The 27,821-nt window shown below is 38.2% G+C and overlaps 4 protein-coding genes across 5 annotated transcripts; all 4 read right to left on the bottom strand.

Moving 5' to 3' along the window:
• Positions 1–1,429: 1,429 nt before the first annotated feature.
• LOC108065483 (transmembrane protease serine 9-like) lies at positions 1,430–12,769 on the bottom strand. Its single transcript, XM_070216603.1, has 4 exons — positions 12,237–12,769; positions 11,762–12,177; positions 2,055–2,589; positions 1,430–1,997 (listed from the first exon to the last, which is right to left on the bottom strand). The coding sequence occupies exons 1-4, from the start codon at positions 12,752–12,754 to the stop codon at positions 1,580–1,582; spliced, it is 1,887 nt and encodes a 628-aa protein (XP_070072704.1). The 5' UTR covers positions 12,755–12,769; the 3' UTR covers positions 1,430–1,579.
• Positions 12,770–14,970: 2,201 nt separating this feature from the next.
• On the bottom strand, positions 14,971–17,601 carry LOC108065522 (spaetzle-processing enzyme-like). Its single transcript, XM_017153531.3, has 4 exons — positions 17,293–17,601; positions 17,029–17,112; positions 15,591–16,149; positions 14,971–15,536 (listed from the first exon to the last, which is right to left on the bottom strand). Exons 2-4 carry the CDS (start codon positions 17,099–17,101, stop codon positions 15,116–15,118), a joined length of 1,053 nt encoding a protein of 350 aa, XP_017009020.3. The 5' UTR covers positions 17,102–17,112; positions 17,293–17,601; the 3' UTR covers positions 14,971–15,115.
• A 246-nt stretch (positions 17,602–17,847) lies between these two features.
• Positions 17,848–21,153, bottom strand: LOC108065572 (solute carrier family 25 member 45). Of its 2 annotated transcripts, XM_070217516.1 has the most exons (5): positions 21,016–21,153; positions 20,618–20,730; positions 19,493–19,733; positions 19,317–19,431; positions 17,848–18,367 (listed from the first exon to the last, which is right to left on the bottom strand). In XM_070217516.1, exons 1-5 carry the CDS (start codon positions 21,059–21,061, stop codon positions 17,968–17,970), a joined length of 915 nt encoding a protein of 304 aa, XP_070073617.1. In that variant the 5' UTR covers positions 21,062–21,153; the 3' UTR covers positions 17,848–17,967. The 2 variants fall into 2 exon arrangements, with proteins under 2 accessions (XP_070073617.1, XP_070073618.1); XM_070217517.1 differs by lacking the exon at positions 21,016–21,153 and having other exon boundaries at positions 19,493–19,716; positions 20,618–20,710.
• Positions 21,154–21,961: 808 nt separating this feature from the next.
• Positions 21,962–27,734, bottom strand: wdb (serine/threonine-protein phosphatase regulatory subunit widerborst). The gene is made up of 7 exons (XM_044395714.2): positions 27,448–27,734; positions 27,185–27,384; positions 26,873–27,067; positions 26,619–26,809; positions 26,219–26,552; positions 25,928–26,157; positions 21,962–25,861 (listed from the first exon to the last, which is right to left on the bottom strand). Exons 1-7 carry the CDS (start codon positions 27,584–27,586, stop codon positions 25,576–25,578), a joined length of 1,575 nt encoding a protein of 524 aa, XP_044251649.1. The 5' UTR covers positions 27,587–27,734; the 3' UTR covers positions 21,962–25,575.
• Between the last annotated feature and the right edge of the window lie 87 nt (positions 27,735–27,821).

Here is a 27,821-nt window from a genome sequence, read left to right on the forward strand (position 1 = left end):
ATACCTTAAACAGATACCCTTGCAGATCATTCCTAATTTCCTATTTAATTACAAAATATTAAAATGCGTATTATTTTAACATTAATTTTTTTATCCTTCGTAAGCGGTTATAAAATGTAGTCGTTCGATTATTGTTGAATTTAATTCAAAATTCTGAAATATTAAAAAAAAATTATATCACAGAGTAAAAGAGAATACAATAAAAACTAATGAAGCTATAATTGGTTTCCTTTTAAAATCCTAGTGTAAAGTACCTACTTTATTTCTTCGGAACCCCAAAATAAGTAAGATGTTTACAATTACAATTTAATTGTCTATCCCGCGAGAAAGTAACTGAGGAACAATATATATATGTAAGCATTCCAAAGGTTAGCTTTTTATACGACCCTTTTGGTTATAGAGAAGTTTTAAGCTAACTAGAGGTAATGTCGGCCTAGACTTCAAGAAGGCCAAGACGTCGACATTATGACAGCAAACAAAAGGAGCGAAGAGGCTTCACTGTACATGCATGTTTCATGTAGTAGCCAACTACAATCATCAGCAGTAAAATCGCTGTCTTAGTCAACGATCGAAGTGAGTTACCATTCAGGTAGAGCTATAACTGGTTGGGAATTACAGCGTCGCCAGAATCTTTGTTTACAATCCTACAAAAAATTATATCATTCGAGCTTTCTTTAAAACAAAGAGCGTGAGACGCTCTGTTACGAACTTGAGATACGAATGTCGCTCGCACAGGGAGACTTATTAAAAGACCGATTGAAAAAGTCATCGCAAAAAGTCTTTTCACTAATACAACTATACAATGTATTCCCTTTGAAAGTACGTGCGAGTGAAAGGGAGAGCAATATCGCCCAAGCACGTTAACGTTAACACATGCGCAAAAGACTTTTTGAAACGTCGTTCAGGAGCAATCGGTCTGTAAGCGAGCCGAGCAAAAGAAAGCCGAAAAAACTGCTCGTCGGCTGAGTGCGAGCAAAATTTCTGTACGAACAATTCAATCGGCTGCTCTCTGATAGTTTGCTCAAAGTCTCAGAGAAAAACAGTTATTTGGGGACCGCACGAATCGGTCAACAGTTATTTGCGAGCTATGCTTTAAAACCGTAAACCACTCACAAAAAGATTTATGCAAACGATTAATTTATGCAGATTCCCCTTACTCATGTACTGGTTTAAAGCAAAATTGAAAAAAAAATTGCCTTCAATGAGGCACTATGTGAGTACGAGTTATATGATTAAGAATCATGAGTCACGGGAGCATGCGCGGATCCACGGGGGGATAAGGGGGAACAATCACCTCGAATTCGAGTGACAAAAACACTGTCGGCCTGTGGTATTAAACAACATTTTTTTTATATCCAACCCCGACCCAAATTGTAGATCCGCCACTGCACAGGAGTCATGACTTGAAAAACATGGATAGATCGACGGGCACTATGATTATGCTCATGCAGAATCCTTATGATCTTTATTCTATGCAAAGTTGTATGTTATGGGTAATACAAGTTTAATTAAAAAGTTTAGTTAAAAATGGGAGAACGGAATAAGATAACTTTATGAAGTTCATGTAAAGTTTATAATATCAAGGCATTATGTTGTTCAGAATCCAATAGATATAGGCTTCAGTTCTTGTATAGACACCTGGCTTTCCGCATTCGTATCTTGGTCCGTAGGAGGTGATGCCAGCTAGATATACGAATTCTGTGTAATTGTCTGTTTTGGTAGCCATCAGTGGACCACCGGAGTCGCCGTAGCAGGTGTCCCTTCCCTTCTTACCACCCGCGCATATTCTGGTCTCCAGAAAGGGATTGTGTTTGGGGTGGGTTGGACACATGGTCCAATATTTCGTTTCCTTGATGGTGGCTTTCAACAAGACATCACTGAGGGTATTATTTTCGGTATAACCCCAGCCGGCGACTTCGAATTTGGGATTGGTATGCCAGTGTTTCGAGGAGATATGACTGCCCAGCAGACAAATGGGTCTAATTTCTTTGGTATAGCTGAGGAAAGAAACTTGGGTTGGTAAAATATGATATATTTTGGCTATCCTTACTCACCTTACTGGCCGCTCAAGTCGCAGCAGGGCGATGTCGTTTTCCATGCTATCATTCGGGTAATCATTTTTAATGACATCGAAATCCCTATGTACGGTAATATTCTCCACATCTATTTGCAAGTGCTTTCTTTTATCGGGATTGGAGGATCTGTAATGCTCGCCCAGGCGAACGGATCTGATATTCCCCTGAACTGCACAATGTGCTGCAGTCAGAACATATCGATTGTTGATCAGGGAGCCAGAACATTTTGTTTTGCCATATATGTCTAGTAGCATGGCTACCCAAGGGAACTCGTTGGACTTAGCCTCTGTTCCTCCGTAAATTCTCAAACTGCCCGGACTTCGTCCACAGATTTCCTCATTCGGCAGGACATTGCCAGGATCTGGGCAGCAAACAAAGAGCCTCCGGTCTAACGAACCAGCCTCGTTAACGAGTCCACACCGTATGTGTGGCAATCTCTCGGCAAAGGGCTTCATGTGCGGGCACAGGGATAGCCTTACGCACTTTTCATATAGCGAACAGTCATCTTTGAACGCTGATAAAGATTTTAATTAATAACACGTTTATTAAGCTTATTGGGTAATTAGTTAAGTAATCGACAAAGCCCGATTTCGAGTTGGCAGACTTTAAAGTAGTTTAAAATTGGAAAAGAATTTTAATGAAATAAATATGCAAATATGTATTGAGCGGACTGCCCTAAATAAAGTAATAATATCATATATTTAATATTTACCATTTGCGGTTGATTGTGTCAGGAGAAAAGTCTGGATCACGAGCAAAGTTTTTATCTTAACTCCAAGAGTCATTTTAGTATACTCGCTTCAGAGTTAACTGCAAAGAAATTATATATTTTTCATAAATTTGATAATTTTTTGCCACAGCAAAACCGAAAACGGAATTTTAAGTTCTGAGCAGAGCTCGTAAATAACTGTTAACTTTTATTTCTGAAACTGTCTTGTTACTCACAAAACAGAAAAAATCTAAAATTTTCTGTCAGTCTCGGACAGAAAACAGTTATTTTTTCTTTTAAAGTGTTTTCTGTTGACTGATTTCGGCTGACACAAACTTTATTTCTGTCTCTCAATAACAAAAAAAAAGGGAGACTTTTGCTTTCACCTCACAGAATAAGGGCCGGTTTCTCGAGTGCCGGCTAACATTTCTCGAACAGATAAAGTCCCTGCTAAGGCATTTTGGCTTTCTCGAGCATAAATGTGAGAGCTAACTTTGACAGGGACTCGGAGTCCCTGTTAAGCGTTTTCGACTCGATAGAATAACAGCTGATTTCCCAAAGCCAACTATGAAGATGAAACGAAATCACAGCTGACTTTTCCTTTAAATTATACCCAAACAGCTGATGAAATAATCGAAGCACGTCATTTTTTACCCTTCACAGCACAATTCTGTGCGTTAACAGCACTCTGTAATTGTTTCTCGTTCAGATAAATTAAAGCAGTCGAGAAAGCCGATTTGCTTTTACGAACAGTTTATCTGGTATTTAAGTTTTTCGAACAGATAGCTATCAGGAACTTTGACAGGGACTCGAGAAACCGGCCCTAAGTGTTTTTGAATGATCAAAACCTATAACTGTCTCAGAATAAGTGTCTTTTTGGATTGTGTGCTTATTTCTAACTTAAAAATTTTAAGTCTTTTCCATACATGTAGTTATATAAATACACTTTTTATGCGTGATATGGTTTTAGCGTATATATGTAAACTTCGTATTGCCGAATAATAATTTATTTTGTAAAAATTCACGCGAAGCATCTTCCTTTGTTTGTGATAATGACTGGACACCATCTAAAAATTCAAAGAAAAGGTAAATTCCTCAGCAGCGCATGGGTGACTTGTCGACGGCAATTCACGATGCTTATTGAAATCGATCTCAGAGGAAGATGATTTACTTGTGCCACCAAATTTTTGTTTTCAACTTTTACTGTTTGCACTGAGACACATATGAATAACTGTCCCAGAATAACTGTCTCTGTAAAACAGAAACACATTTGACACAAAACAAACTGTTTTCTGTTGAGCAAAGACAGAAAAAACTGAAAACAGAAATTAAACTGTTTCGTTCTGACAATTTTCCCAATGTGTCACTAAATAAGTGTTATTTGTTGAACATATTGAAAGTGTCGACAGTTATTAACGAGCTCTGGTTCTGAGTTTCGGAACTGATTGATTTATGACGAAATCGATTATCAAAGAATTAATTAAATAAGTGCTGGCAACTAGTGCGAATTATGTTGTCACTTTTTGGATACGACGCGTCGCGACGGTAAAATTAATTTTCTAAAGGGAGTTTTTCTTTTTCTATCTATTGGAAGATTGGTTTTCGTTTTCACTAACTATATTTAGTATTTAGCAGGATGTTGTCAATTATATGGCCGAGAGATCAGGTGTACGAGGAGTATTCCGCGGCAAGAAATTAAAACCTTCGCGCTGTGTGGCGAATTGATAACTGTTTGCTTAGGAACTAGACGTGCGCTTTTATACTTGCGAGCGATCCGCTTTCGGGCTAAGATGACGTTGTTAATCTTCTTTTACTTGTTTCTACTTCGTTTGATTTACGCATTGTAACGGACATCATATAAATAAAGAGCCAAGGCTGGGTGTTAGGGACGGGTTAGAGCGAACGCAAAAAAATCATTCGGCTTTGGCTCGTCGGCTAGTGGGGTGGATCCTTGCTTTAACCCGTCATTGCCTTCTCGATTACTATGCAAACTCGGATTGCGTGCAATGACAAACCAAAACTAAGGCCGGGGAGAGAAAACACTTCTACACTTGGGATTTTGTCGGGCGCAAGGCCCCCTACACCTGCGATCGGATCTGCTGCTTTACCACCTCAGCTGTAGAGGAGGCGGCATCCAGCCCACCCTTCCATTGGCCGTTCCATAACCATCTTCTTTTCATCCAGAACGGCCCCTCTTGCGGTTATTGCTTCACGGGGGTCTCATGTCCGCCGAGGACAAACACTCCAATTACCACATTATAAACATTTTATTTATCTGCTAACAAATTAAAATCCTAGACAAATTTATATACCTGAACACACTAACCGAGATTAACATAAAATAAAAAAATAATATAAATATAATAAATAGGTAAAAATATTATAAGAAAAATAAATGGCGATAATATATCATAGGTAGCATAAATATAATAAATGTAGCAGGTAATTCTTACGACTAGGGATAGGTGCAATAAATAGATTTTAAAAGTATATATGTTAAAGACGGCATGCCAATTAGATTTACATTTACTTCAAATGACAAATATAAAAAACTTTCGGTGTGGTTTTTCAACTCTTCATTACGTTAGGTTACGTCGACATGTTACCGTTCCCACTTGCATATTGAATCACACCGAGAGAGCAAACGCAAAGCGATTTTGTGGGATTAAACTTAACAAACCTACGGTATTGGCACCCAATTTCGCGATTGTCTTTACTTTCTTATTCTTGGGCCATTACGTAATGCCGGTTATACTGATGGGAAAACTTTAATTCGGCAAATTAAATTTAATGAATTTTTTGGTTTTACCACAATTTGAAATTTAGAAAATTTGAAATTGCCGCCTATCACCAAAAATTATATTTTGTTATATTTTTTTAAACGCTCACCAATTTTTCCAGATGCATCCCCGAAGAAAGCGCTTTTTTCGAAGACGGCTGAAAATGCTGCGAAATGAGAAAAAGGTATTTTTTTGAGGGACACAGGGGCTTTCACTTTTTCACTTTTTTCATTTTCAAATTTCCTTTTTCAATTTTTTTTTCAGGGGGTAAGTGGCCATACGATTTTTTTTTTTAAACTTTGATTTTTTTTTCTTTTTTCTACGAAAGAGGGAACACAATGCCGGAGTTTTGGCAGCACAAAAATACACTTTAAAATAACATAAAAAAAGAATTTACTTAGGATTAATAACTAAAAAAAACTATTCTATTCTGACATCTTTTTTTTAAATTACTCTTATTACTTCTTCGTAGATTCTGGTCTTTGATCGCCGAGCCTATAAATCACACAAAGCGCTGCTGATCGGACCCGTTGATTTTCTTTCATTTATTTTAAACTCACCCCCAATAATAGGACTCGGCCGAAATTATTAAATTTGGTTGCCTTTTCCGCCGCTGGCGGCAAGCCCCTTAACAGCCAAAATGGTAAACGCTCTCAGCAGATCTCAACTGACATTTCGCCCTGTTGACCTATTGCGCATTCTCTTACCCCTAACCCTAGTTCGGCAACCACCCCACAGATGACGCCAGCAACGATCCGTTCCCACTTGACTACCAGCGCTACAGCATTTAAATGACCAAAATTATAAAGGGTATACCTTTCGAAAAAAGGACCCTACAGCAGCGGTCGGCAGCATCCTATTAAGTGAGCATAGGGAATTGTTCTGCCCATCCTCTGCCAGCTCACGTACACTGTAGAACAGAGGTCTTGTCATCGGCAGCGAGCCGTAAATAAAGGGTGAGGAAAAGAAAAGCGAGGGGATAGGCCGGTTGGTAATAATTTTTGGGGTTTTTATAGGCAACCGCTTGTGGGTTCGAAGGCCACCGAGAAGAGAGAGGGCGAATTCGACTGAAGAGAACTGGGCGCATGCGCAAACACAACAATATCCAGCGAGCAAGTTTAACGCCAGCGTAAACGCCATCATAGATAAGTCATATCCCTCTATAACCCATGCCCCGACCCAAAGAAACCCGCATCCAAGTAATCCAGTGCACAGATTAGGCGACGAACTACCGTCAAGAGGTTAATTGAGGCGAAAAACAACCCAGGTTCGATCGAACCTAGTCGCGATCAAGAGTTATTTAAAGTTTAAAAAATATATTATTTCGAGCCGCAAATACCCTTCGTTCCGGCCAAATCCCGATCCGGGAGTCGACCGGGAATAAGCGCCACGGAAAGGCGGAGAAAGTAGTTTTAAATGTCGGTTTAAGGTTAGGTAATAAGTGCTAGTTCGTCAAAAGAAGAAAAAGTTTATTTTATTTTTGTTTGGTGATAGTGTCATTTGGGGATTTAATTTGATTTAAGCCCCCGTTTAAGTGATTGTTTTAAAGGATGCCCACAAAGCCCTAATATTCCCCTGGCCCATAAAGTCCCATATTTCTGTGTGTGTTATTTTTCCTATCCCTATCTAGCTTCATCGTATCGACTAAAGCGCTTTCGTCGGAGGATGGAAAAAGTGTGGTGAGTGGCCAAAAACATTTATTTAAAACCCCTTTAATTAGGCGATAATCCAAATAAAAGAAAAATTATAAATTAACCTCAAAAGAAGAAAACGAATATGAGGAATTAGAGAAACTAAAACTGCCACACTCAGAGAAAAGAAAAGTAGAAAAAAAAATGAAAATTTAAAAAAGCTAAAATCGAATATGAGTGGCTTGGGGCGTCTTTTCAATTAAAGGGTAAAATATTTAAAAAATAATAAATCTGAAGGAAGTCAAATTAAATGGGGAAAATAAATTAACTAAATATTAAATGAAACTTTTCCAAATCGAATAACAAAAATCCCCATGTTGCACTTAACCATATTTACATATATACAAAGTTTTAAAAATCTTATTTAGCTAATTATTATATTTTAACCTATTTATATATTTATTGTCTAAATTTATATATTTATTTCATGCATGTTCTTATTTAGTTTAAGTGATGGTTTTTATGTTTTCAGCTGGTAAATAAATTTTATAATGTCTAACTAATTTGAAAAGTGGCCGCAGCTAGCGTTGTCTGCAATATAGGGTAGCACTTGGTTAAAGGGGTCGCTCAGGCTGTCAAGCGACGAAGGGAATGAGCGACCAAAGGTAGGGTGGGCAAACCGAGACCTCCACGTCATCCAGGGAGGCGAAGGGTGAAGTCAGGCGAAAGGGATATTGTCAGGGAACGTAGTGTTGTATTGTGTGTGTTTTTCTCGACCCGGTTTTAAGTTCGGTGACGCACGCGAGTATCTAAATATTATTAGCAAAAGGCAATACGAGTCATCGGCAAGATCATCACACCCTTAGCCGAGAGCCAGAGCCGGAGAATATCTTTCGCGTGCGCCGATGGCTCGGGACACCAACTAGCCTATATTATGATTATGAGAGTAGCGGTTCGTTACAGTCTGCACACACACATCGATGAGCTGCCCCCTGCAAATTACTGTGTGCCATTTGTTTTAATACCATATTTGGTTATATTTTTTACAAAATGATTCACACCCAGGATATGACTCATGCCCATGCCCGGTGACTGATAACAGATGTTATGAGATTTTAATAATCGTTTGTTATAGGCTATTGTTTTCTACGCTATGCCAATCGAGAGAACCTGTTTACACCAAACTCTTGGTCTCCATTGCCCTGGAACTTAAAAGAAATATTTCAGATGTCCAACCGCAAACACACAAAGGGGGAACAGGCATGTATACATTAAATCCATATAAGTACCTACACTCAAAATAAATTTAACCCTAAATTTTAGAAAATCGCCATTAAAATTTCTTTTTTCTAAATACAAGAAAGTTATTTCTAAATCTTAGGAAATTTTTCTTAAGTCAAGAAAGTTTTCCTTAAATCCAGGAAGTTTTTCTTAAATGTAGAAAATGGTTACCATGAACTAAAATAACCCTAAAATCTAGAAAAAATGCCCTTAAAATTAGAAATTATTTTCTGAAAAATAGAAAGGCAAACGAAAATAATAAAATATTTTGGCAACACCTTTTCTAAAAATGAGTGCCCTAACCCTAAACTTAAGCTAACCCTAAATAATAGAAACATTTCCTAAAAAGTAGAAAGTTTTTCTAAAAAATAGAAATAGTTGTTTTCACATGCTCTGGCACACCAAAATGTTCAATGCCAGAACTTGTCAGCTGCCGGCCGGCTGTACTCGTGGCGCAGACCGTTAAAGCACTTGGTTAGCAATCGAATCGACGCGGGTTCGAGTCCCAGAGCAAAATTTTTTAAACTTTTTTTTTAAAGTTATTTTATTTTTTTTTTATTTTATTTTATTTTTATTTGTTTTTTTACTTTTTTTTATTCCTTTTTTTATTGATGGCAAGCAGTAAACTAAAAATAATTAGGTTTATATTCAGCTATTTTCTATATACTACACATAATATAAATTGCGTTAGCATAAATATATACATATGTATATACGTATGTAAATAAGTAAAACGCGAATGGTCAAAATTATGCAATTAGTATTCAAATGTGTTGTCCGCTTCACCCTTTACATACAATGCTCGGTTTGCTACAGCAAGTTTAAGTGCTACAATGGCCCAGTATGTAGGCCATTCGCTCCTCGCGCGGGAGACCCGGGTTCGATTCTCACGACGGACAAGTAAAAATTGTAAGTTTTTTTCATGAACATAAAATATTAACTAATCATAATTTCTACATTCCCAATCTTCCGCAGTCCCGTAGTCCACATTTACAACCACATTTGGCTTTGGTTAGATAAGAAATCCAAGCGCAAATACATAATAATAAATACATAACCTTTAACATTCACAATATACAAGACACACAACGCCTGCATATGTATATAGGGAGGAGTACATAATACAAACGTATATACAAAAAAAATCATGATTGAACATGTTTTTTTGTTTTGTTTTTAATTTCTATTTTTTAGGAAAATTTCCTACTTTTTAGAAATTTTTGCCCTTAAATTTAGTAAAATTACCCTAAAATTTAGAAATATGACGTCAAAAAAAATCAAAAATATAGAAAAATGTGACCCTAAAATTTAGGGCGAGCTTGTCTTGAAGACAAAAGTAGGGCGATTTCCTTGACTTTAGGGTTAATTTTATTTTGAGTGTACATATACACTTATTTTGTGGTTGGAATAAAGTCGCATCTTCGCGGCCGATTTTTGACCTCGAGTTAGCTCACACTACTCAGCAATAAGGTTGTTAATACATCGATACTGGACACTAGCGAAACCGGCGACGGATTTGGGGACGGTTGGTTTGGAAACCAACCCATTAAAACCGTTGGTGAATCTGTAGAGTTTTCTAGAAGTTTAAAGTAAAATTGCTCTGATTTTAAGAACATTTGCTTCAAAGCTTATAATTCGGTTGGTTTAAAATCGTTTGTTTTTGTGAAACCGAGATCTGCCAGTAAGCATTTATTAGCATTTAATTAGTTAGCTACCACTTGAGATATTTAAATAATCTGTTTAAACCCATTTAGCCTGATCTGCGGTTTGCCGCCATCTGCCGCAAATTTGCTACTCTATACACACAAAAAATTTGATTGGTAAATTTGAATTGAAGAATTGATTGGGGACTGTTTGACTATTATATTGGTTAGTTTTACCAATCGATTTTTATGTGTGTAAAAGCCAATTTTCCTGAGACACTTTAGACTTCAAATTCAAATAAAAGGCGATTACCCGTCTAAACGCAACAATATATCTTTCTATCGAAGAAACCAAGGTAATTTACGGTTATCTTCCTACCGATGCTTTCATTTTAATCTTATCAATAATATCGCTAACCGATTTCATGAATGGACGTCAATTCAATAAGCCAATAGCCGGTGAAACAAGTTTTAATATAGGCTAATTAACGCTTGCTAACGTTTAACGTTTAACAAATTTAAAAAAGCACAGTTAAAGGGGACCTCCCCATTAATAGTATGACTTCGAACGTCATAGTGGAAACGTTTAAAGTCTAATTGATAATGGTGACGTTGATAAATGGGAACCCCCTTAAAGGATATTTATTAGATGCTAATAAAGGGGAGTTTTTTTTAGAATGACTCAATAACTGTGCACCAGCTTAGGAATTCCCAGTTAGCCAGTCCTTCAATTACAGTTTAGTTCTAGTGTTTATTGGTTGATATGATCATTAATGAACTAATTAATATTATAAATATGTACATATTCATATGTAGGACCTACGTGGTATATACACTTTACAGGTTGAAGGTTGCTTTTCTTTCAAAGAATACCAAATGTTTTTCACTCTATTAGCCTAACTTACCGGTACATAAAATTTAAGACTACGTCACTCTTTCGCTGATAACTTCATTAAAAGAAACCCTATAAACATTAGAAATTTAGGGTTCGAAAGATAAATAGTTGCTCTTGGTCAGGTTTTTGATAAATGAACTAAGATTCTGTTTGCCTTTTATTGCGGTTAAAACAAAGCCTAAAACTGTTTTTTACAGGTGATTCATTACGATGTAATTTATAACCAGCCGCTAGGGAGTTATCACACGAGCTTAATTTGAAACTACAACTCGAAACACTCAAAATTCCCATTCAAAATTTTCTGCACGCGCTTTAATAAATGTTTTATAGCACACGCCAAATTTAAATTCACCGCAACAATAGCGCCGGCGCTTTGGCGTAATATTTATATATATATGGTAAAAAAATATTACTGGGTTAAAGTACAATTTTTAAAAATTTAGCCTTCAAAGACGAGTTCCGCGAATTTCTTAACTGCATACTAAATAACTCTGATTCGTCATCCCCTTATTTAATTCCATTTTTTCGCAAGCTCGTCGATCGATTTCTATTGCGATCTGAATTTATAGGTATTGTGAACAACAAACACATACATATTGCTTGCTTTTCTGAATTTATTTTTACCAAAGTTGTGAGTTATGGATAATACAAGTTTAAGTAATTGATATAAAAAGGAGAACGGGATAAAAGAACTTTATGTTATTGATAAAATCAGTAATAAAATCAGTAAAATTTCACTAAAAATTCAAGGCATTATATGGTTCAGAATCCAATAGATATAGGCTTCAGCTCTTGTATAGACACCTGGCTTTCCGCATTTGTTTCTTGGTCCGTAGGAGGTGATGCCAGCTAGATATACGAATTCTGTGTAATTGTCTGTTTTGGTAGCCATCAGTGGACCACCGGAGTCGCCGTAGCAGGTGTCCCTTCCCTTCTTACCACCCGCGCATATTCTGGTCTCCCAAAAGGGTTTGTGTTTAATACTGGTTGGACACATGGTCCAATATTTCGTTTCCTTGATGGTGGCTTTCAACAAGACATCACTGGGAGTATTATTTTCGGTATAACCCCAGCCGGCGACTTCGAATTTGGGACTGGTATGCCAGGGTTTCGAGGGGATATGACTGCCCAGCAGACAAATGGGTCTAATTTCTTTGGTATAGCTGAGGAAAGAAACTTGGGTTGGTAAAATATGATATATATTTAGGAAATCCTTACTCACGTTACCGGTCGCTTAAGTCGCAGCAGGGCGATGTCGTTTTTCATACTATCATAATCATCATTTTTAATGACATCGAAATTCCTATGTATGGTAATATTCTCCACACCTATTTGTAAGTACGGAGCAGCCGTATTCCACTGCCTGTTATTTAGCATGAAGTAGTCGGGATCGGTGGATGTGTCATGCTCGCCCAGGCGAACGGATGTGACAGTCCACCGATTCACACAATGGGCTGCAGTCAGAACATATCGATTGTTGATCAGGGAGCCAGAACATCTTGTTTTGTGACGATGGTCTAGTAGCATGGCCATCCATGGGAACTCGTTGGGCTTAGCCTCTGTTCCACCGTAAATTCGCATAACGCCCGGCCTTTGTCCACAGATCTTCTCATTCGGCAGGACATTGCCAGGATCTGGGCAGCAAACGAGGAGCCTCTCGTCTAAGGAATCAACCTCGGGATCGAGTCCGCACTGACTGGATGACATTTCAGTGTCCAATGTCTCGACAAAGGGCTTCATGTGCGGGCACAGGGATAGTCTCACGCACTTTTCATTGAGCGGACAACTTTTAAACACTGAAAAATATTTTAATAATATACACGCTTAAAGAAAGGCTTTGCACTCCCATATCATGAGATCATTTGTCGTTATTAAACCAATTGGTTAATAAGTTAAAAAATCGATGAACAACGATTTCGAGTTGGCAGTCTTTGGCACGTACAAAGGAAGGTCTTGCAATACTATTTCATGAGATCAGCTTTCTGTATTTAACTTATTAGTAAATCCGAACGAATTACCCTAAATTAAATAATGTATCAAATATTTAATAATTACCATATGCGGTTGATTGTGTCAAAATAAGAGTCTGAATCACGAGAAAAGTGCACACCTTCAGTCCAAGAGTCATTTTCGTAGGCACGGTTAAACTGCAAAGAAATCAGACGCCGGCTGCTTTGAATATTTTTCATAATTTGGTAAACGGGTTGGCAACAAACCCATGCAGAATATTAAAGCTCGGAACGGATTGATTTATGACTAATTCAGAAAATATCAGAAAATTAATTAAAGAGGCGCTGACAGCTAGTGCGAATTATGTTGTCACTTGTGGGACACGACGGTAAAATTAATTTATATGATATTGACAGGATACGTTGATATTCACATAAGCTTACAATTTGTACTATCGAGTACTTTAAAATGGATATTGGAAGTTGTGTTTTCGTTGTCGTTGTCGTTTTCACTAACTATATTTAGTATTTATTATTTTCGCAATAAATGAATGCCACGAACGGATTCGGCTGGCAGGATGTTGTCAATTCTCTTTCCGAGAGATCAAGTATACGAGGAGTATTCCGCGGCAAGAAGTGAGTACCGTCGTGCTGTGGGAGAATTAATAACTGTTTGCTTATGAACTAGATGTCTGCTTTTTATCCAAAATCGAATCACTGTGGACGGCGGTCAACGTAGTGACGAAGCGCACCAGGCGACTACTATTATATAGCGGCAAAATTAAAAATCACATTTTGTGACGAAAAATGCATGTGCATTTGGCTAAATAAATATACCTTATAAAATATTCTCAATCGGTCCGCATTTCGTCTGCAAAAGCATAATCTATTGCAGCGTACCGAATAAAAATATAGTATAAATAAATATTTTACAAGATCGAACCGATTAAGAACATTTTATAAAGTATTTTTATTTACAAGCATTTTTCGTCACAACATGTGATGTCAAAAACTGTGGATGTTGATGGTGCGATCGTCACTTTTCTTTTTAGCTCGTTAAGAGGTTTTTTTGGTGAGACGTGCATTGGTTGCCCAATGTTGGGGCGTCGGGCGATCACTTTATGTGTCTACTTCCGAATCCACACCTTATTACCTGAAAAAAATCATCAGCAATGGTCTAAAAATACACCCTTTTAAAGAAATGACGTTACAGTTATAAAAATTCGTAAAAATAGAATATATAAAAAGCGTAAATAGTTTATTCGAGGGTGTCACAGAAATCTCTTCCAATCAAATTTCTCCCTAAAAGCAAATCTCGGTGTTACAGAAACCGTTTCAATTATTTTTATCTAAAGCATAATTCTTGCCAAAAAAACTCATTATAATATTGTCTTTTCTAGACTTCGCCATTCTTTTGCTAATAACTCTAGTAAAGAAAAATCTTACAAATATTAAAGTTTTTTGGTTTGGATGGATAAACTAAGAATCCGTTCGCTAAAAACTGAGTTTTCGGGTCCTTTTTCTCAAAATCATAGTGTAAATGATTTTTTTTTTGTGACGTAATATTTAAACATCCTCCGGAACAATAATATAAGTTAAATACTTTAGATGATTCAGTTTTTGTTAATTCCTATTGAGGAAATATTAGATTAGCATTTATTTTGCGGCCCCTTTTAAGGATTTTATTAACTATCCCGTAAAGAAGTTATATCATTCGAGCTTTCTTTAAAACTTAAACTACAAATCAGAACACTCAATACCCTCATATCACACTTTCAAATGTGCTTTAACGTAATATTTATATATAGGTATGTATATGGTAAAAAATATTACTGGGTTCAAGTAAAATTGATAAAAATGTAGCCTTTAAAGTCTAGGTCTGCGAATGCAAGACAGCATACCAAATGACTCTTATTCGTCATTCCGTCAATTCCATTTTTTCGGAAGCTATTTGATTGATTGACATTACGATTTCAGTATTGTGAACAATAAACGCATGCGTTTTGCTTGCTTTTCTGATCTTTATTGTAAGCAAAGTTGTGAGTTATGGACAGTACAAGTTTAATTATTTGATATAAAAGGGATAGCGTGATAAGAGAACTTTATATTATTTATGTAAAATGAATAATATCAAAAAAATTTCACTAAAAATTCAAGGCATTATGTGGTACAGAATCCAATAGATATAGGCTTCAGTTCTTGTATAGACACCTGGCTCTCCGCATTCGTTTCTTGGTCCGTAGGAGGTGATGCCAGCTAGATATACGAATTCTTTGTAATTATCTGATGTTTTAGTGGCCATCAGTGGACCACCGGAGTCGCCAAAGCATGTGTCCCTTCCCTCCTGACCACCCGCACATATTCTGGTCTCCCAAAAGGGTTTGTGTTTAATGTTGGTTGGACACATGGTCCAAAACTCCGTTTCCTTGATGGTGGCTTTCAACAAGACATCACTGGGAGTATTATTTTCGGTATAACCCCAGCCGGCGATTTCGAATTCGGGACTTGTTTGGCAATATTGCGAGGAGATGTGACTGCCCAGGAGACAAATTGGTCTAATTACTTTGGTATAGCTGAAAAAAAGTGGGTTGTTCAAATAATACTATCTTCAGGAAATCCCTACTCACCTTACTGGCCGCTTAAGTCGCAGCAGGGCGATGTCGTTGTTCATACTATCATCCGGGTATTCATAAAATATTTCATTGAAACCATCATGTTTCTCAATATGCATCACATCTATTTGTAAGTACGGAGCATCCGGCTTCCTAGAATCTAGCTTGAAGTAGTCGGCATTGGTGGATCTGACATGTTCGCCCAGGCGAACGGATGTGACAGACCACCGATTCACACAATGGGCTGCAGTTAGAACATACCGATTGTTGATCAAGGATCCCGCACATTTTGTTTTGCCCCTTTTGTCTAGCAACATGGCCATCCATGGGAACTCGTCGGGCTTAGCCTCTGTTCCACCATAAATTCGAAAACTGCCCGGCCTTCGTCCACAGATGTCCTCATTCGGCAGGACATTGCCAGGATCTGGGCAGCAAACGAGGAGCCTCTGGTCTAAGGAATCAGCCTTGATATCGCGTCCACACCGTATGTGTGGCATTGTCTCGGCAAAAGGCTTCATGTGCGGGCACAGGGATATTCTTACGCACTTTTCATTGAGCGGACAATCTTTAAACACTGAAAAAGATTTTAATTAGGTCTTAAATTAATAATCTATAAAGGTCTTTTACTCCTATAACATGAGATCATTTTTATACCCGTTACTCGTAGAGTAAAAGGGTATATTGTATTCGTGCAAAATTATGTAACAGGGAGAAGGAAGCGTTTCCGACCCCATGAAGTATATATATTCTTGATCAGGATCACTAGCCGAGTCGATCTAGCCATGTCCGTCTGTCTGTCCGTCTGTCCGTCTGTCTGTCTGTATGAACGCTGAGATCTCAGAAACTATAAAAGCTAGAAGATTGGCATTTTGCATGCAGATTTTAGGAGTTCCTACGCAGCGCAAGTTTGTTTCAAAATGGTGCCACGCCCCCTCTAACGCCCACAATCGCTTATTTACGATTTTAAAAATTTTAATATTTTGAAAAAGTAAAAATGCAGTTTTATTGTGTTTATCAATACCTATCGAAATGTAGAAGAAATTTTTCTAATCGGACAATTCGTTAAAAAGTTATGCGTGATCAACGTTTTTTATCTCTATCTCCATCTCCCTCGCACTCCCTTTACCTGAGTAACGGGTATCTGATAGTCGGGGCACCCGACTATAACGTTCTCTCTTGTTCTTTATTAAAATTATTGGGTATAAAAGTTAAGAAATCGATGAACCCCGATTTTAAATTAGTTTGGAATTGGGAACACGTACATAGTCTTACCATACTATTTAATGAGATCATTTTGCAGTAATAAACCTTTTAGTAAATCCATCAATTGTCCGTAAAATTTAAAAACAGATTGGATCCCGATATCTTACGAACAATCCTAGGAAATATGTTTGCAATATGTATGGAACGGATTACCCTAAATAAAGTAATATTTCAAATACTTAATAATTACCATGTGTGGTTGATTGTGTCAGGACAAAAGTCTGAATCACGAGAAACGTGCACACCTTCACTCCAAGAGTCATGTTGGATTAAACTGCAAATAATTTATATATTTTTCATAAATTGATAATTTTATCATTGATCATTTTTCACTGATTATTCGGCTGTTCTTTTCCACCTTAATCAGTGATTACTGAGATAGTCACGAGAAGCACCCACAGATAAAATTATTATATGATATTGACAGGATAAATAGATAGTATCGTAAACTTACAATTTGTTCTATCGAGTACTTTAAAACTGATATTGGAAGTTGAGTTTTCGTTTTCGTTTTCGTATTCGTATTCGTTTTCGTATTCGTATTCGTATTCGTTTTCGTTTTCGTTTTTGTTTTCGTTTTCGTTTTCGTATTCGTTTTCGTATTCGTTTTCACTAATCATTCATTAAATATTTCGAAATAAATTAATGCCACGATCGGATTCGGTTAGCAGGAAGACAGGATGTTGTCAATTCTCTGGCCGAGAGATTTTCGAGGACTCTTTCGCGGCAAGAAATGAGTACCGTCGCGCTGTGGGTCAAATTAATAACTGTCTGCTTACGAGCTAGATGTCTGGTTTATATCGAAAATCGAATTAAATCTGAGACGTACGTGCATTGGTTTGCCAACTGGTTGGGGTGTCGGGCGACGACTTTTGGGGGCTAGAATGACGTTATGGTTTCTACTTCCGAACACACACCTTACTACCTGACAAAAATATTAAAATACCATCTGCAATGGTCTAAAAATACACCCTTTTTTTAAAGAAATGACGTTACAGTTATAAAAATATAATTTAGAAAAAGCTTAAATAGTTTATTAAGTTTCCATCACACTCGTTTAAGGGGATATCAAAGTACACAGCATACAAACTAGTTAAAGCTCTTAATCACCACCATTGGTCCTTCTGGGTCATACATAGGTATCCCCGTTCCACCGCTGGCACCACTCCAAGGCGGACTCGTAGCCCAGGAAGGTGGCCGCGTTGAAGGGCACCGCTCGTGCCACCAGCATCCAGCTGCCCCGGAAGATGCTCCTCCAGCCGTAGGCCCTGTACTGCACCCGCACGCAGTGGAAGATCCCCCGGTACTTGTGGTTCTCGTCCGCCTGCATCAGCGTCTTGACCACGTCGAACGGAATGACACACACCCACGATATGACGCCGGCCCAGGCTCCAGCCAAAGTGGTGACCAGCAGGTTTACACTGGATCCATCCGACTGACTGCGTCGTCGGCGCACAAAGTCCCGGCTGTCCATGTAGTCAACGCCCTGGCGATAGGCCAGCATGTAGATTCCATAGGGCAGGACGTCGCTGTAAATGGAAATAATTTGTATTTATTTTAATATATTTAAAAAAGTTAAAAATTAAGCCTTTCAGACTCAAAAACAGGTGTCTCCAATGAAATGTTGGCGCCAATGAGTTAAATGATTTTAATATTCGTTTATTAGCTTAATCATCAGTTTTGCTTCGATTCGCTAAGTTTATTTAAATATTTATAGGCTATCGCTTTCTTTGCTTTGCTACTCTTTAGAGAACCAGTTTTCCTGAGAACCTTTGCTCTTAAAATTCGGATTAAAGTCTCCTCCAAAAATAAATATTGCAAGCTAATCCAAAAATATAAAGAGAGGGGGAATTTCCGTTTAAATGCATCTAAGAAGTAATCTTCGTATCAATAACCTCGCTAACCGATTTCATGAATGAACGTCAAGTCGGTGAAACAAGTTTTGGTTTTGACTTACTCACGTCCGATCGCCAAATAAAACCACAAAGCCAAAGTTAAAGGGGACCTCCCCATTTTGGGTTTCAATAAATCGACTAATTGCATATAATTGGTACGTAAAAACTCTTTATAAAAATTCCCTACGAATTTCAATTGAAGTCTCTTTGATAGTTGTGAAAGTGATATAAGCCTTCTATAGAAGGGGTTCACCTTGAAGGATTCTTATTGTACGCCAATAAAATACATTTTTTGGGATGACTCACTATATTTGCACCTTCAATTAGCAGGATATTTCTATTGTTTACTGGTTTATCATTAATGAACTAATTAATATTAGAAAACATAGTATACGAAGGGCATACATTGTAAGTATACTTTTTTTGTAAATTAAATTAAATTTGTTTCATTTATATTTCCTGGTGTTGCAAGGAATTCCTTATAAATTAATGAACTAATCACAGAACTTTACTACTTTATAGGCTAGGAAACGCATTCTTTCAAAGAATACCAAATGTTTTGAGCTCTTTTATCCAAACTCACCGGCACATCATGGGCAATAGGCCGCGGTAAAGTCCCGAGATCCCGTCAGTCTTGAGTATCCTTTTGAAAGTGCCAAAGGCCGTTCGCCGCTGCCCGTATAGGTAGTCATTGTAATCTGTGGGCTTTCGGAGATTAGCTTTCCACTTCTAGGATAGTATAATCATGTCAAAACCTACAGGTCGCTGTCTGCAGACGGACTTTGATCAGTTCCATGGGACAGGCGATGAAGGACTGGACGAATCCCGCCACCGAGCCCGCCAGGAACATGTTGTGGTACTCCAGCTGCTCCCGCTGGTAATCACTGTGGCACACCTTCCTCAGCTGCCGCAGGTGGTTGCCGTAGATGCCGAAGAGCAGTGAGTTGATCGCCCCCGTCGAGATGAACGGGAAGAACATGCCCCTGTAGAAGCCGTTGACCTTTAAAGCGATGCCGACCGATTACACCTATTACCTCCATAAGGGATTACGTCAAGTCAGGGTTTAGGATGTGCCATAGAAATCTACTTCTACTAAATTAAAACCAACTAAAACTACCTACAAAAGCTTCGGAATTTGTTAAAAACATAACAATTAATAGACATCAAAATTTTTTTAAATTTTTTGTATTTATATATTTTAAGCTTCAGTTAACCTTTTCATGGCTTTAATTCCTATTTATTAAAAGATTTTACCAATTTCCAAAAATATTAAAAGAGGCATTAAAAGGCAAACAAAATTAATATTAATACATTTTAATTGGCTAAGGGCCGGTTTCTCGAGTGCCGGCTAACATTTCTCGAACAGATAATGTCCCTGCTAAGGCATTTTGGCTTTCTCGAGCATAAATGTGAGAGCTAACTTTGACAGGGACTCGGAGTCCCTGTTAAGCGTTTTCGACTCGATAGAATGACAGCTGATTTCCCAAAGCCAACTATGAAGAAAAAACGAAATCACAGTTGACTTTTCCTTTGAATTATACCCAAACAGCTGATGAAATAATCGAAGCATGCCATTTTTTGCACGTTACAGTGCGTTAACAGCACTCTGTAATTGTTTCTCGTTCAGATAAATTAAAGCAGTCGAGAAAGCGGATTTGCTTTTACGAACAGTTTATCTGGTCTTTAAGTTTTTCGAACAGATAGCTATCAGGGACTTTGACAGGGACTCGAGAAAGCGGCCCTAAAAATATCAAATATATTGCATACTTTAAAAATTCTTTAGATATTTTTGTAAAAGAAAATTGCTAAAAATTCCACAAATAGCCAAAAATGATTTAGTTTTTCTAAAGCCCCAACTCGACGTAATTTTTTTTGCCAACTTACCCCATTGTTGCGACTATAGATCTGTTGAATGGCTGTCACGACGGATGAATTTGAGGCCTGTTGCCATACTTTGATTGTGTCGAGTGGGTGGGCCACCAGCACCCCACAGGCACCTTAATAAAATAATAAACATATACACAGCATAAATTAATTAAAAATTGCAGCCACAAAGTTGAAGAAACACATGTTGAACCGCCGAAAGCCGCTTGCCAAGAATCCGATGGATCAGGGGCGATGCACGTGAACTTGGCCATGGCGCCCGTTTTCCGCAGGGGCTGTGTGCCTGTGCCTCTCTCAACAAGTGGCCTAATCATCTGGTTCTGCATTGCGTCATTCACAGAGTTTCGCCCAATATGGGATGCTCGATGATCGGTTCAAGCTGGAGCTTTTCCACTCACCGCCAAAACATCCGGCCACAAAGTCGCAATAATTCTCCCACTTCATCAAGGAGGATCACGGGAGAATATGCAGCGAGTGGGTGGAATATTTAAATATTGATTTTTCTCGCGATTTTCCAACTGCACCTGACGACGGCAGCGAACCAACTGCAACGAAAAGCTTTTGTGGCCAAGCTCTATGATTTTATTAGCTTTTTAACTAACAAAAGCTGATTGCTAAAATATGCAAAAACCGGATGGTATATTTTTTAAAAGAGTCTTCTTTCAAATAGATTAATCATTCTCTCGTTTAAATGAGGTGAAAATGCTTCTTATTTGTTTTTTGCTGAAAATCCGTTAAAAGTTTAGTTTTAAATAGTGTTTGTGTGTAATAATAAATTTTAAAACAAAAAATTTTGTTCTAAGATTTAGGCGTTCTAAAAGAAAATTACTCATACGACACGTATGACAGTTAGAATTTAGACGAACCAAATTGTTCTCCCATTTCTAAACATGTCATTTTATTAATATCGTTTTAAAAAGGGAGAGCAAAAAAGAACAAATGTATAGTTGAAATCTACGCCTCATAGTTCAAACTACCTTTTGGATCTAAGGCAACAGTGCGTATGAGTGATAAACTTTGAAGCCAATTCGCAAAATGCGCTTTTTTCCTGATTAAAAACCGAAAAGATCTCAAAACGAAGCTCCCAAGCTTACGTCAACCTTTTCTCGATATCATATCATCCTAAGCATTAAAATCAAACAAGTTTTGTGTTTTATTTTGTATTTATTAATTTTTTATTGTTGATTGATCTCTTTGCTTCTTTTCTCTCCGTTTTGCTCGTACTCATTCATTCAGTTTTTGTGTTTTTTTCATGTTTTACTTGGGTTTTAATCATTTTTGGTTAATTCTGCTTGCAGCTAAATATTTCTTTTTGTCTGCGCCATGCAATTTCAATTTTTTCTGCTGCCTCTCGCCATTAGTTATTTTCTCATCGCATATTCTCTTTTCTGCCTGGATTTCGAAAGCAATCAACTAAACCTTTGTTTTCCGATGCTCTTGTATATATATTTTTTGTTATATATATATGCATGTTGTATATATACCTATATATATTTATTCCCATTTATGTTTGTGTAATTATAATTTACTCTTTATATTTACTCTCAGCATAAGATTTTGTTTAGTTGTGTGTGTTCGAGTGAGTGTATGAGTGAGTCTGGGTGTGTGGGTGTTTGGGTGAGTGTGGTGCAGTGTGCCTTTAACCCAAGAAAACAATCGAAATCCCCGCACACCGTCCTATAGAACAAGAACTCAAAGTTATACGTAATAATAGCATGTGTCATATACGATAGGTTTTTTTACAAGTCTAGAACATAAGAAAATACATAATTCACATATATATTTATCCTTTTCCATCATCATCGGCTCCTCTCCTCTCATTTCATTGTTAGTATCCATAGTATTTATATTGTTTAAGCGCTTTAACTATTTTTTGCTCTTATTGTTGTTGGTATTTGTTAGCTTTCTCCGTGTTTTCCGATTTTTTTTCGGCATTTTCATTTGTTTTCTTGATGCAACGTTGTTAATGCGACTTTATTTTTAGTACACTTCTTAGTACAGTACAGGGTTTTGTCTCTAAAAGTACTTAACGAGTTTTGCTTTTGCTTATACTTCTTAGCTCAACTGGCTCTAGGCAGCTGTTGCAGTTACGATTTAACATCCTCGATTGGTTTATACATATAAATACAATAATAGAAACTATAGTTAAAGTTACGATATAAGTTGAAAGCGGACTAAACAGGTTAACTCAGAGTGCAACAGAAGTGTGTTGTTGATCGATCACAAAACAAACAGAAATGAAGAGACAATAATCGTTAAACCACTTGACTTATATATGTATTTTTATCGTTTATTAGGCATTCTTTTTCAACATTTTTATTTATTTTATTTGTTGCTTGTTGTTTACTTGATTTCTTGTTTCGTTTTTACATTTGCATTATTTGAATATGTTTTCTTTTCTTTTTCTGATTGGCATCCTATGCGAACATCAACGTTAACTAGAGATGGGTCCTATTCGTGATTCGTGTGTTATATGGATCTGCTAGTTAGGAATAGAGTTTGGTGTTACGGGATTGGCATAACAAACACAGGCCAAGAACTTCTGCCTTTGACTTTAACATTCTACAGTCCTGTTTTTCTTCTTATTTTTGGTGTTCTTCTTGGGATCTTTAAAGGCAGTAGGTCCTAACGCTCGGGGTTATCTGATCTGATCTGATCGCTATTGCTTCTCAATGGGAGGGGGATGATAATCGTGGGTTCTTTGTAGTAGCTCTAGTTGTAATTGCTGTTTAGGCTTGGGCTTTGTTTAGCTATTTTCTTTTTAATTACACGCTAATATAAAGATGCAAAACTTTCTTACACACGTTGCTTAGTATTTAGTCCATAGGTTCAATTTTTGTTTTCGAAATATACTCTCTGCTCTAGCCGATGACTCTTTAGTTGATGCACTTTATACGCTGCTCTTCCCTCGCTTCTGTATTGTTGCATATTTTTGACGTTTTACAAACATATTTAATAATAACGCTAACTTTTACGTTTCCTTTAGATTTTTTTATACTTTTTTTTTCTTATTTTCCAGTTTTTGTTTTGTTTGCAATATATGTATACATATATATGTGTATAATAACTCACGATTCACAGACACAATTATCTTTAATATTATATGAACTTTTGCGGTTTCGCCTAATGAGAGACATTCATTAGTGGATATTCCCTATCGCCGCCTCTGCTCCTAGTTTTCTTCTTTTTTCTGGCTCCTATAATGCATGCTTCTATACTTTGTAATGGGCGTGAGAGTTGAATGAACAAACATACATATGCATAGTATATTTCATATATAAATTTTATATATTTCCTTACTATGAGTGCGGCTAAGTGTGAGTGAGTGAGAGTGATAGTGAGAATGCTGGGAAAGCGGTCCAAAAGTATTGCCCACCTTTAACTTGGCTACATTATTTACAATTGAAAGTATTGTTTAGCAAATCGAATGACAATTGTGCGCATTTCCGTGAGGATTGAAATTAAGTTAGTTATTAAATCGAGGAGAAGAGTCCGAAAGGAATTTGCAAAACTATGTGGGATACCACCGGATACTGGACCGCTTTCCTCAGAGATATTCAAAGGATATCATAGATGCATCGAGCCTGGAGTGGACTGTGGAAATGTTTCGCAAGATGCCAATTATCATATGGGGTGAGGGGTAGAGACTATGCCAAGCTGAATTTTCCATAACCTTGTTCTATAAACTATCGTTTTTGCCTGGTTGTTGGTTTCTCTAGCTTATCCTTTTTACAATGCTCGATACTCAATATTTGTATTCATTTTACCGCGCATGCGCCTATTCCTCAGCTTGGAGATATATATTTTTGTTTTTACATACATTCATATAGATCAGCGTTTATCGTACGTTATGGTAGTTAATTGTATTCTTAATTATTTATAGATTTATGCCGGCTCCCTGTCTATCTTGGCCCGTTTAGCAGACACTTCAACAATGTACTAAAACTTGGCTTTTTGTTTTCTTGTTCTTGCATCGCGTAACATCGTAACTGCGCAGGCATTTAGCGGGAATTGTTGGAATTTCTGTTTTCGAGAAGTCTTGACGGAGTGTGCAACACTTAAAGCTAAGTAACAAAGTTTCATTCTGGGTTTCAAGGGGGAGGGAGCACAGTTCTCTCGGTTATTTTATATACAATTCAGTGGGAAATCTGGACTAAGACACGCCGTTCTATGGAGAAATTGAGAGAAAAAAAAAATCAAAATCTGAGGATGCAGCGCAGTTTCAACTATTTTACACATTTCAAATGAACGCAAATACTTAGCAAGTGAACATCTAGGTTGTTGTGTTTGTGGGTGGCGGGGATAGGATGGCTGATCTATGCTAGTTAGCAATATGTTTAGTTAATAATATTCAATGCGCTTCAACAATCGTCAATCGTCCGTTATAGTTTTATCGCTCTTCTGCACTTTTTCACTTACTAACATGATTTCTCTTTATTCAACTTGTTTTTCGCTTAAACGTAATTAATAATTATTTTTCTTCTTTTTGTAATATATATTTATACGTGTCGCGCACGTGTGTGTGTGTGAGTGTGTGTTGCTGTAGTTGTAAGATACATTATTTATAAAGATTTCATTCTTTTTTTATGCCGCACTCAAGCCTTCTTAACACACACACGCCCCGGGATCTGATTCAGCTCCCGCTCCAGATTTCGGTTCTACCTCCTCTCTTCAACAGCCGCCCAAGCGTCCTCCTGGGGTTCAGAGCTTGGTTGGTGTCTTGTCAATCGAGTATACATTTTAGTTTTATATTTTCTGGTTTTAAAGTTTAGCATATGTGTGGTTTAGTATAACTATTTATTTCTCCTTTAGATGTGTGGTTGCTGCTGTCTCTCTGACGTTTACGTTTACGGATATCGAATAACGCGCGTTACGCTTACGCTGCTCTTACTGATGTTGGTTTTTGCTTTTGTTTTTGTTTTATTGTTAGTTTCGGGCGCGCCTTGCGTTGATGCTGCTTAGTTGTCCGCCTTATCCTGTTTGATTTTCGCATTTGTGGTCGCAGGATTATTGTCGCCGCCGGCTCCGCCGCTGGACAGGCTGCCGCTGCTGCTGCTATTCGACTGCTGCTGATGAGAGTTCAGGCCAGCGGTGCTGGGTGGCTGCAGGGACGTTGACGCCGCGGTAGAAGCGCTGTTCGATGTCGTAGCGCTGCCGCCGGCGGTGCGCCCACTAGAACGATTGGATTCGAGTTCGTGCAGCTTCTTCCACAGCTCCTCGCGGTCCCGCTCACGTTTCTTTTCCCTGGAAAAATCAGTGAAGATAATGTTTATCATTTGTTGCTCATTTCACTCAGTATTTAACACCCACTTTTGCCGCTCCGCTTTGTAGCTGGAGGTCAGCTCATCGAACAGCTTCGAGTTCATCTCCATGAACGTCTTCAGAACGTTGTAGACAAGCGCCACGATGGTTTGATTCCAGTGCTCCTTGCTGATGCGATAAAGGGCCGGGAACATGATGGGCATGATGACCGCATTGTTCTCCTCGATCAGCGACATGGCGTACTCATTGTTCCACAAGTAAAGAGCTCGCTCAGCAACCTGAAGGAAAAATATTATGTATATTATTTTAGGTTCTTTTAAGGCAATATCCTTAACTCACCTGAAAATGTGGACTTGACACGCATTTTGCAATCTGGCGGAACAACGGCTCCTGGATCTTGACAAACTGCGGCGGATCGATCACATCAAGTATCTCCTCGATCTCGCCCAGGAACATGACCTCCTTCTGGGAACACGTCTTGGGCCAGAACTTTAACAGGCCACGCACCACCGGTTCGGTAAGGAATGGATCCTTCTCTAGGAATTGTACAATGCAATACGCCAGTTGAGCGTGGTAGAGCGACAGGCATTTGACTTTGTGCAGCGGCAATAGGACCTTAACCAGAAACTGCTTGTGTTCGGCCTTCAGGGGCAGTGCGAATCCGTTGATGATACTAAATAAACGAAAAATCCATTATTATTTGTATAAAAAACTAATTATTCATATGTAAGACACCCACCTGCCAAGGATCTCCAAAAGCTCACCGACTCCATTGAAGTGCTCCGTCTCGTAAATAAATCGCAAGAATATGTTATTGATTTGTTTTCGTATAAAAGCCCGCAGTCCCAAAAATTTTCCATATATGCGATGCAACACCGTCTTCAGAAAGTCCCGCTCCCTAGGATCCTCCGAATCGAAAAGCTCCAACAGCTGTTTAGAATAAAAAAGTCATTAGTAATGATTAAATTGTAAGGTTCTTTAAACAAAACTCACCTGCAAAACGAACTTTTGATCAATCACACGCTTGCCGATAGTCGCTTGGAAATCCTGGGACTCCAGGAACCGCAAGAACACCTCGTACACCAGCTGCAGGTGTGGCCAGGAAGCCTCTAGTGTCGGATCATCCTCCTCGGGATCGAAATCGGGATTCTCACTGGGCGGCAACGTGCGAAATAGGTTGCAAGAAATCTGGTCAAGGAAAATACACAAATATTAGAGCTAGTTTTAAGTACTTAAGTTTATGACACTTATAATACTAAGATACTATAACAGAAATGTTATTGCGGTAGTCCCTCCAATATTTACCATGCGAATTATTTCCGGGTAAACCGGTTCCGTAAGCACACCGCGCCCATGTGTTATATAGGTGGATAGGTCATTGAGCGCGGCCCGTTTGATTTCCTTGCCCTTCAAATCCGTAACGGGATCCATAAAGTCAAAGGATACGCAACACTGGCGCAGCTTCCGTATAAACAGCTCCTCCTGTTCTAGGCTGGAGCAATCGGCTAGGGATTACAAATGATATGATTAGTTTAGTTTTAAGGTGCATTTTATAAATAATATCCAACCTTTTAACGGCGGCAATTGCTGCAGCTCAACATCCTGAGAATTTCTGTAGCGCGAGGAACCTTGACTCTTTTTACCCTTCTTCTTGAGCGAACGTTTGGCGAACGGGTCGATTCGATCCACAAACGTGCCCGATGACATCTTTTCAGATTTGGGTTCGTTTGAATCGATGGCGGTCTCCGTGGCTGTCTGTGTGGTATTCAGCTTGCCGGCTTTGTTTTTAACGCTTGCCACTGAAAATTGATCGCCAGCTGCACTGGCAGCTGCTCCTGCTCCTCCTCCCTCGCCTGCGCCTCCTTGGCCTTTGCCCTCGCCAACGCCCTCGTCGCCGTCTTCGCCGAAATCGCTGTTGAGGATCTCGACTGGCCGTTTGTTG

The sequence above is a fragment of the Drosophila takahashii genome, chromosome 3R, assembly GCF_030179915.1.
Source record: "Drosophila takahashii strain IR98-3 E-12201 chromosome 3R, DtakHiC1v2, whole genome shotgun sequence".
NCBI lineage: Eukaryota > Metazoa > Arthropoda > Insecta > Diptera > Drosophilidae > Drosophila > Drosophila takahashii.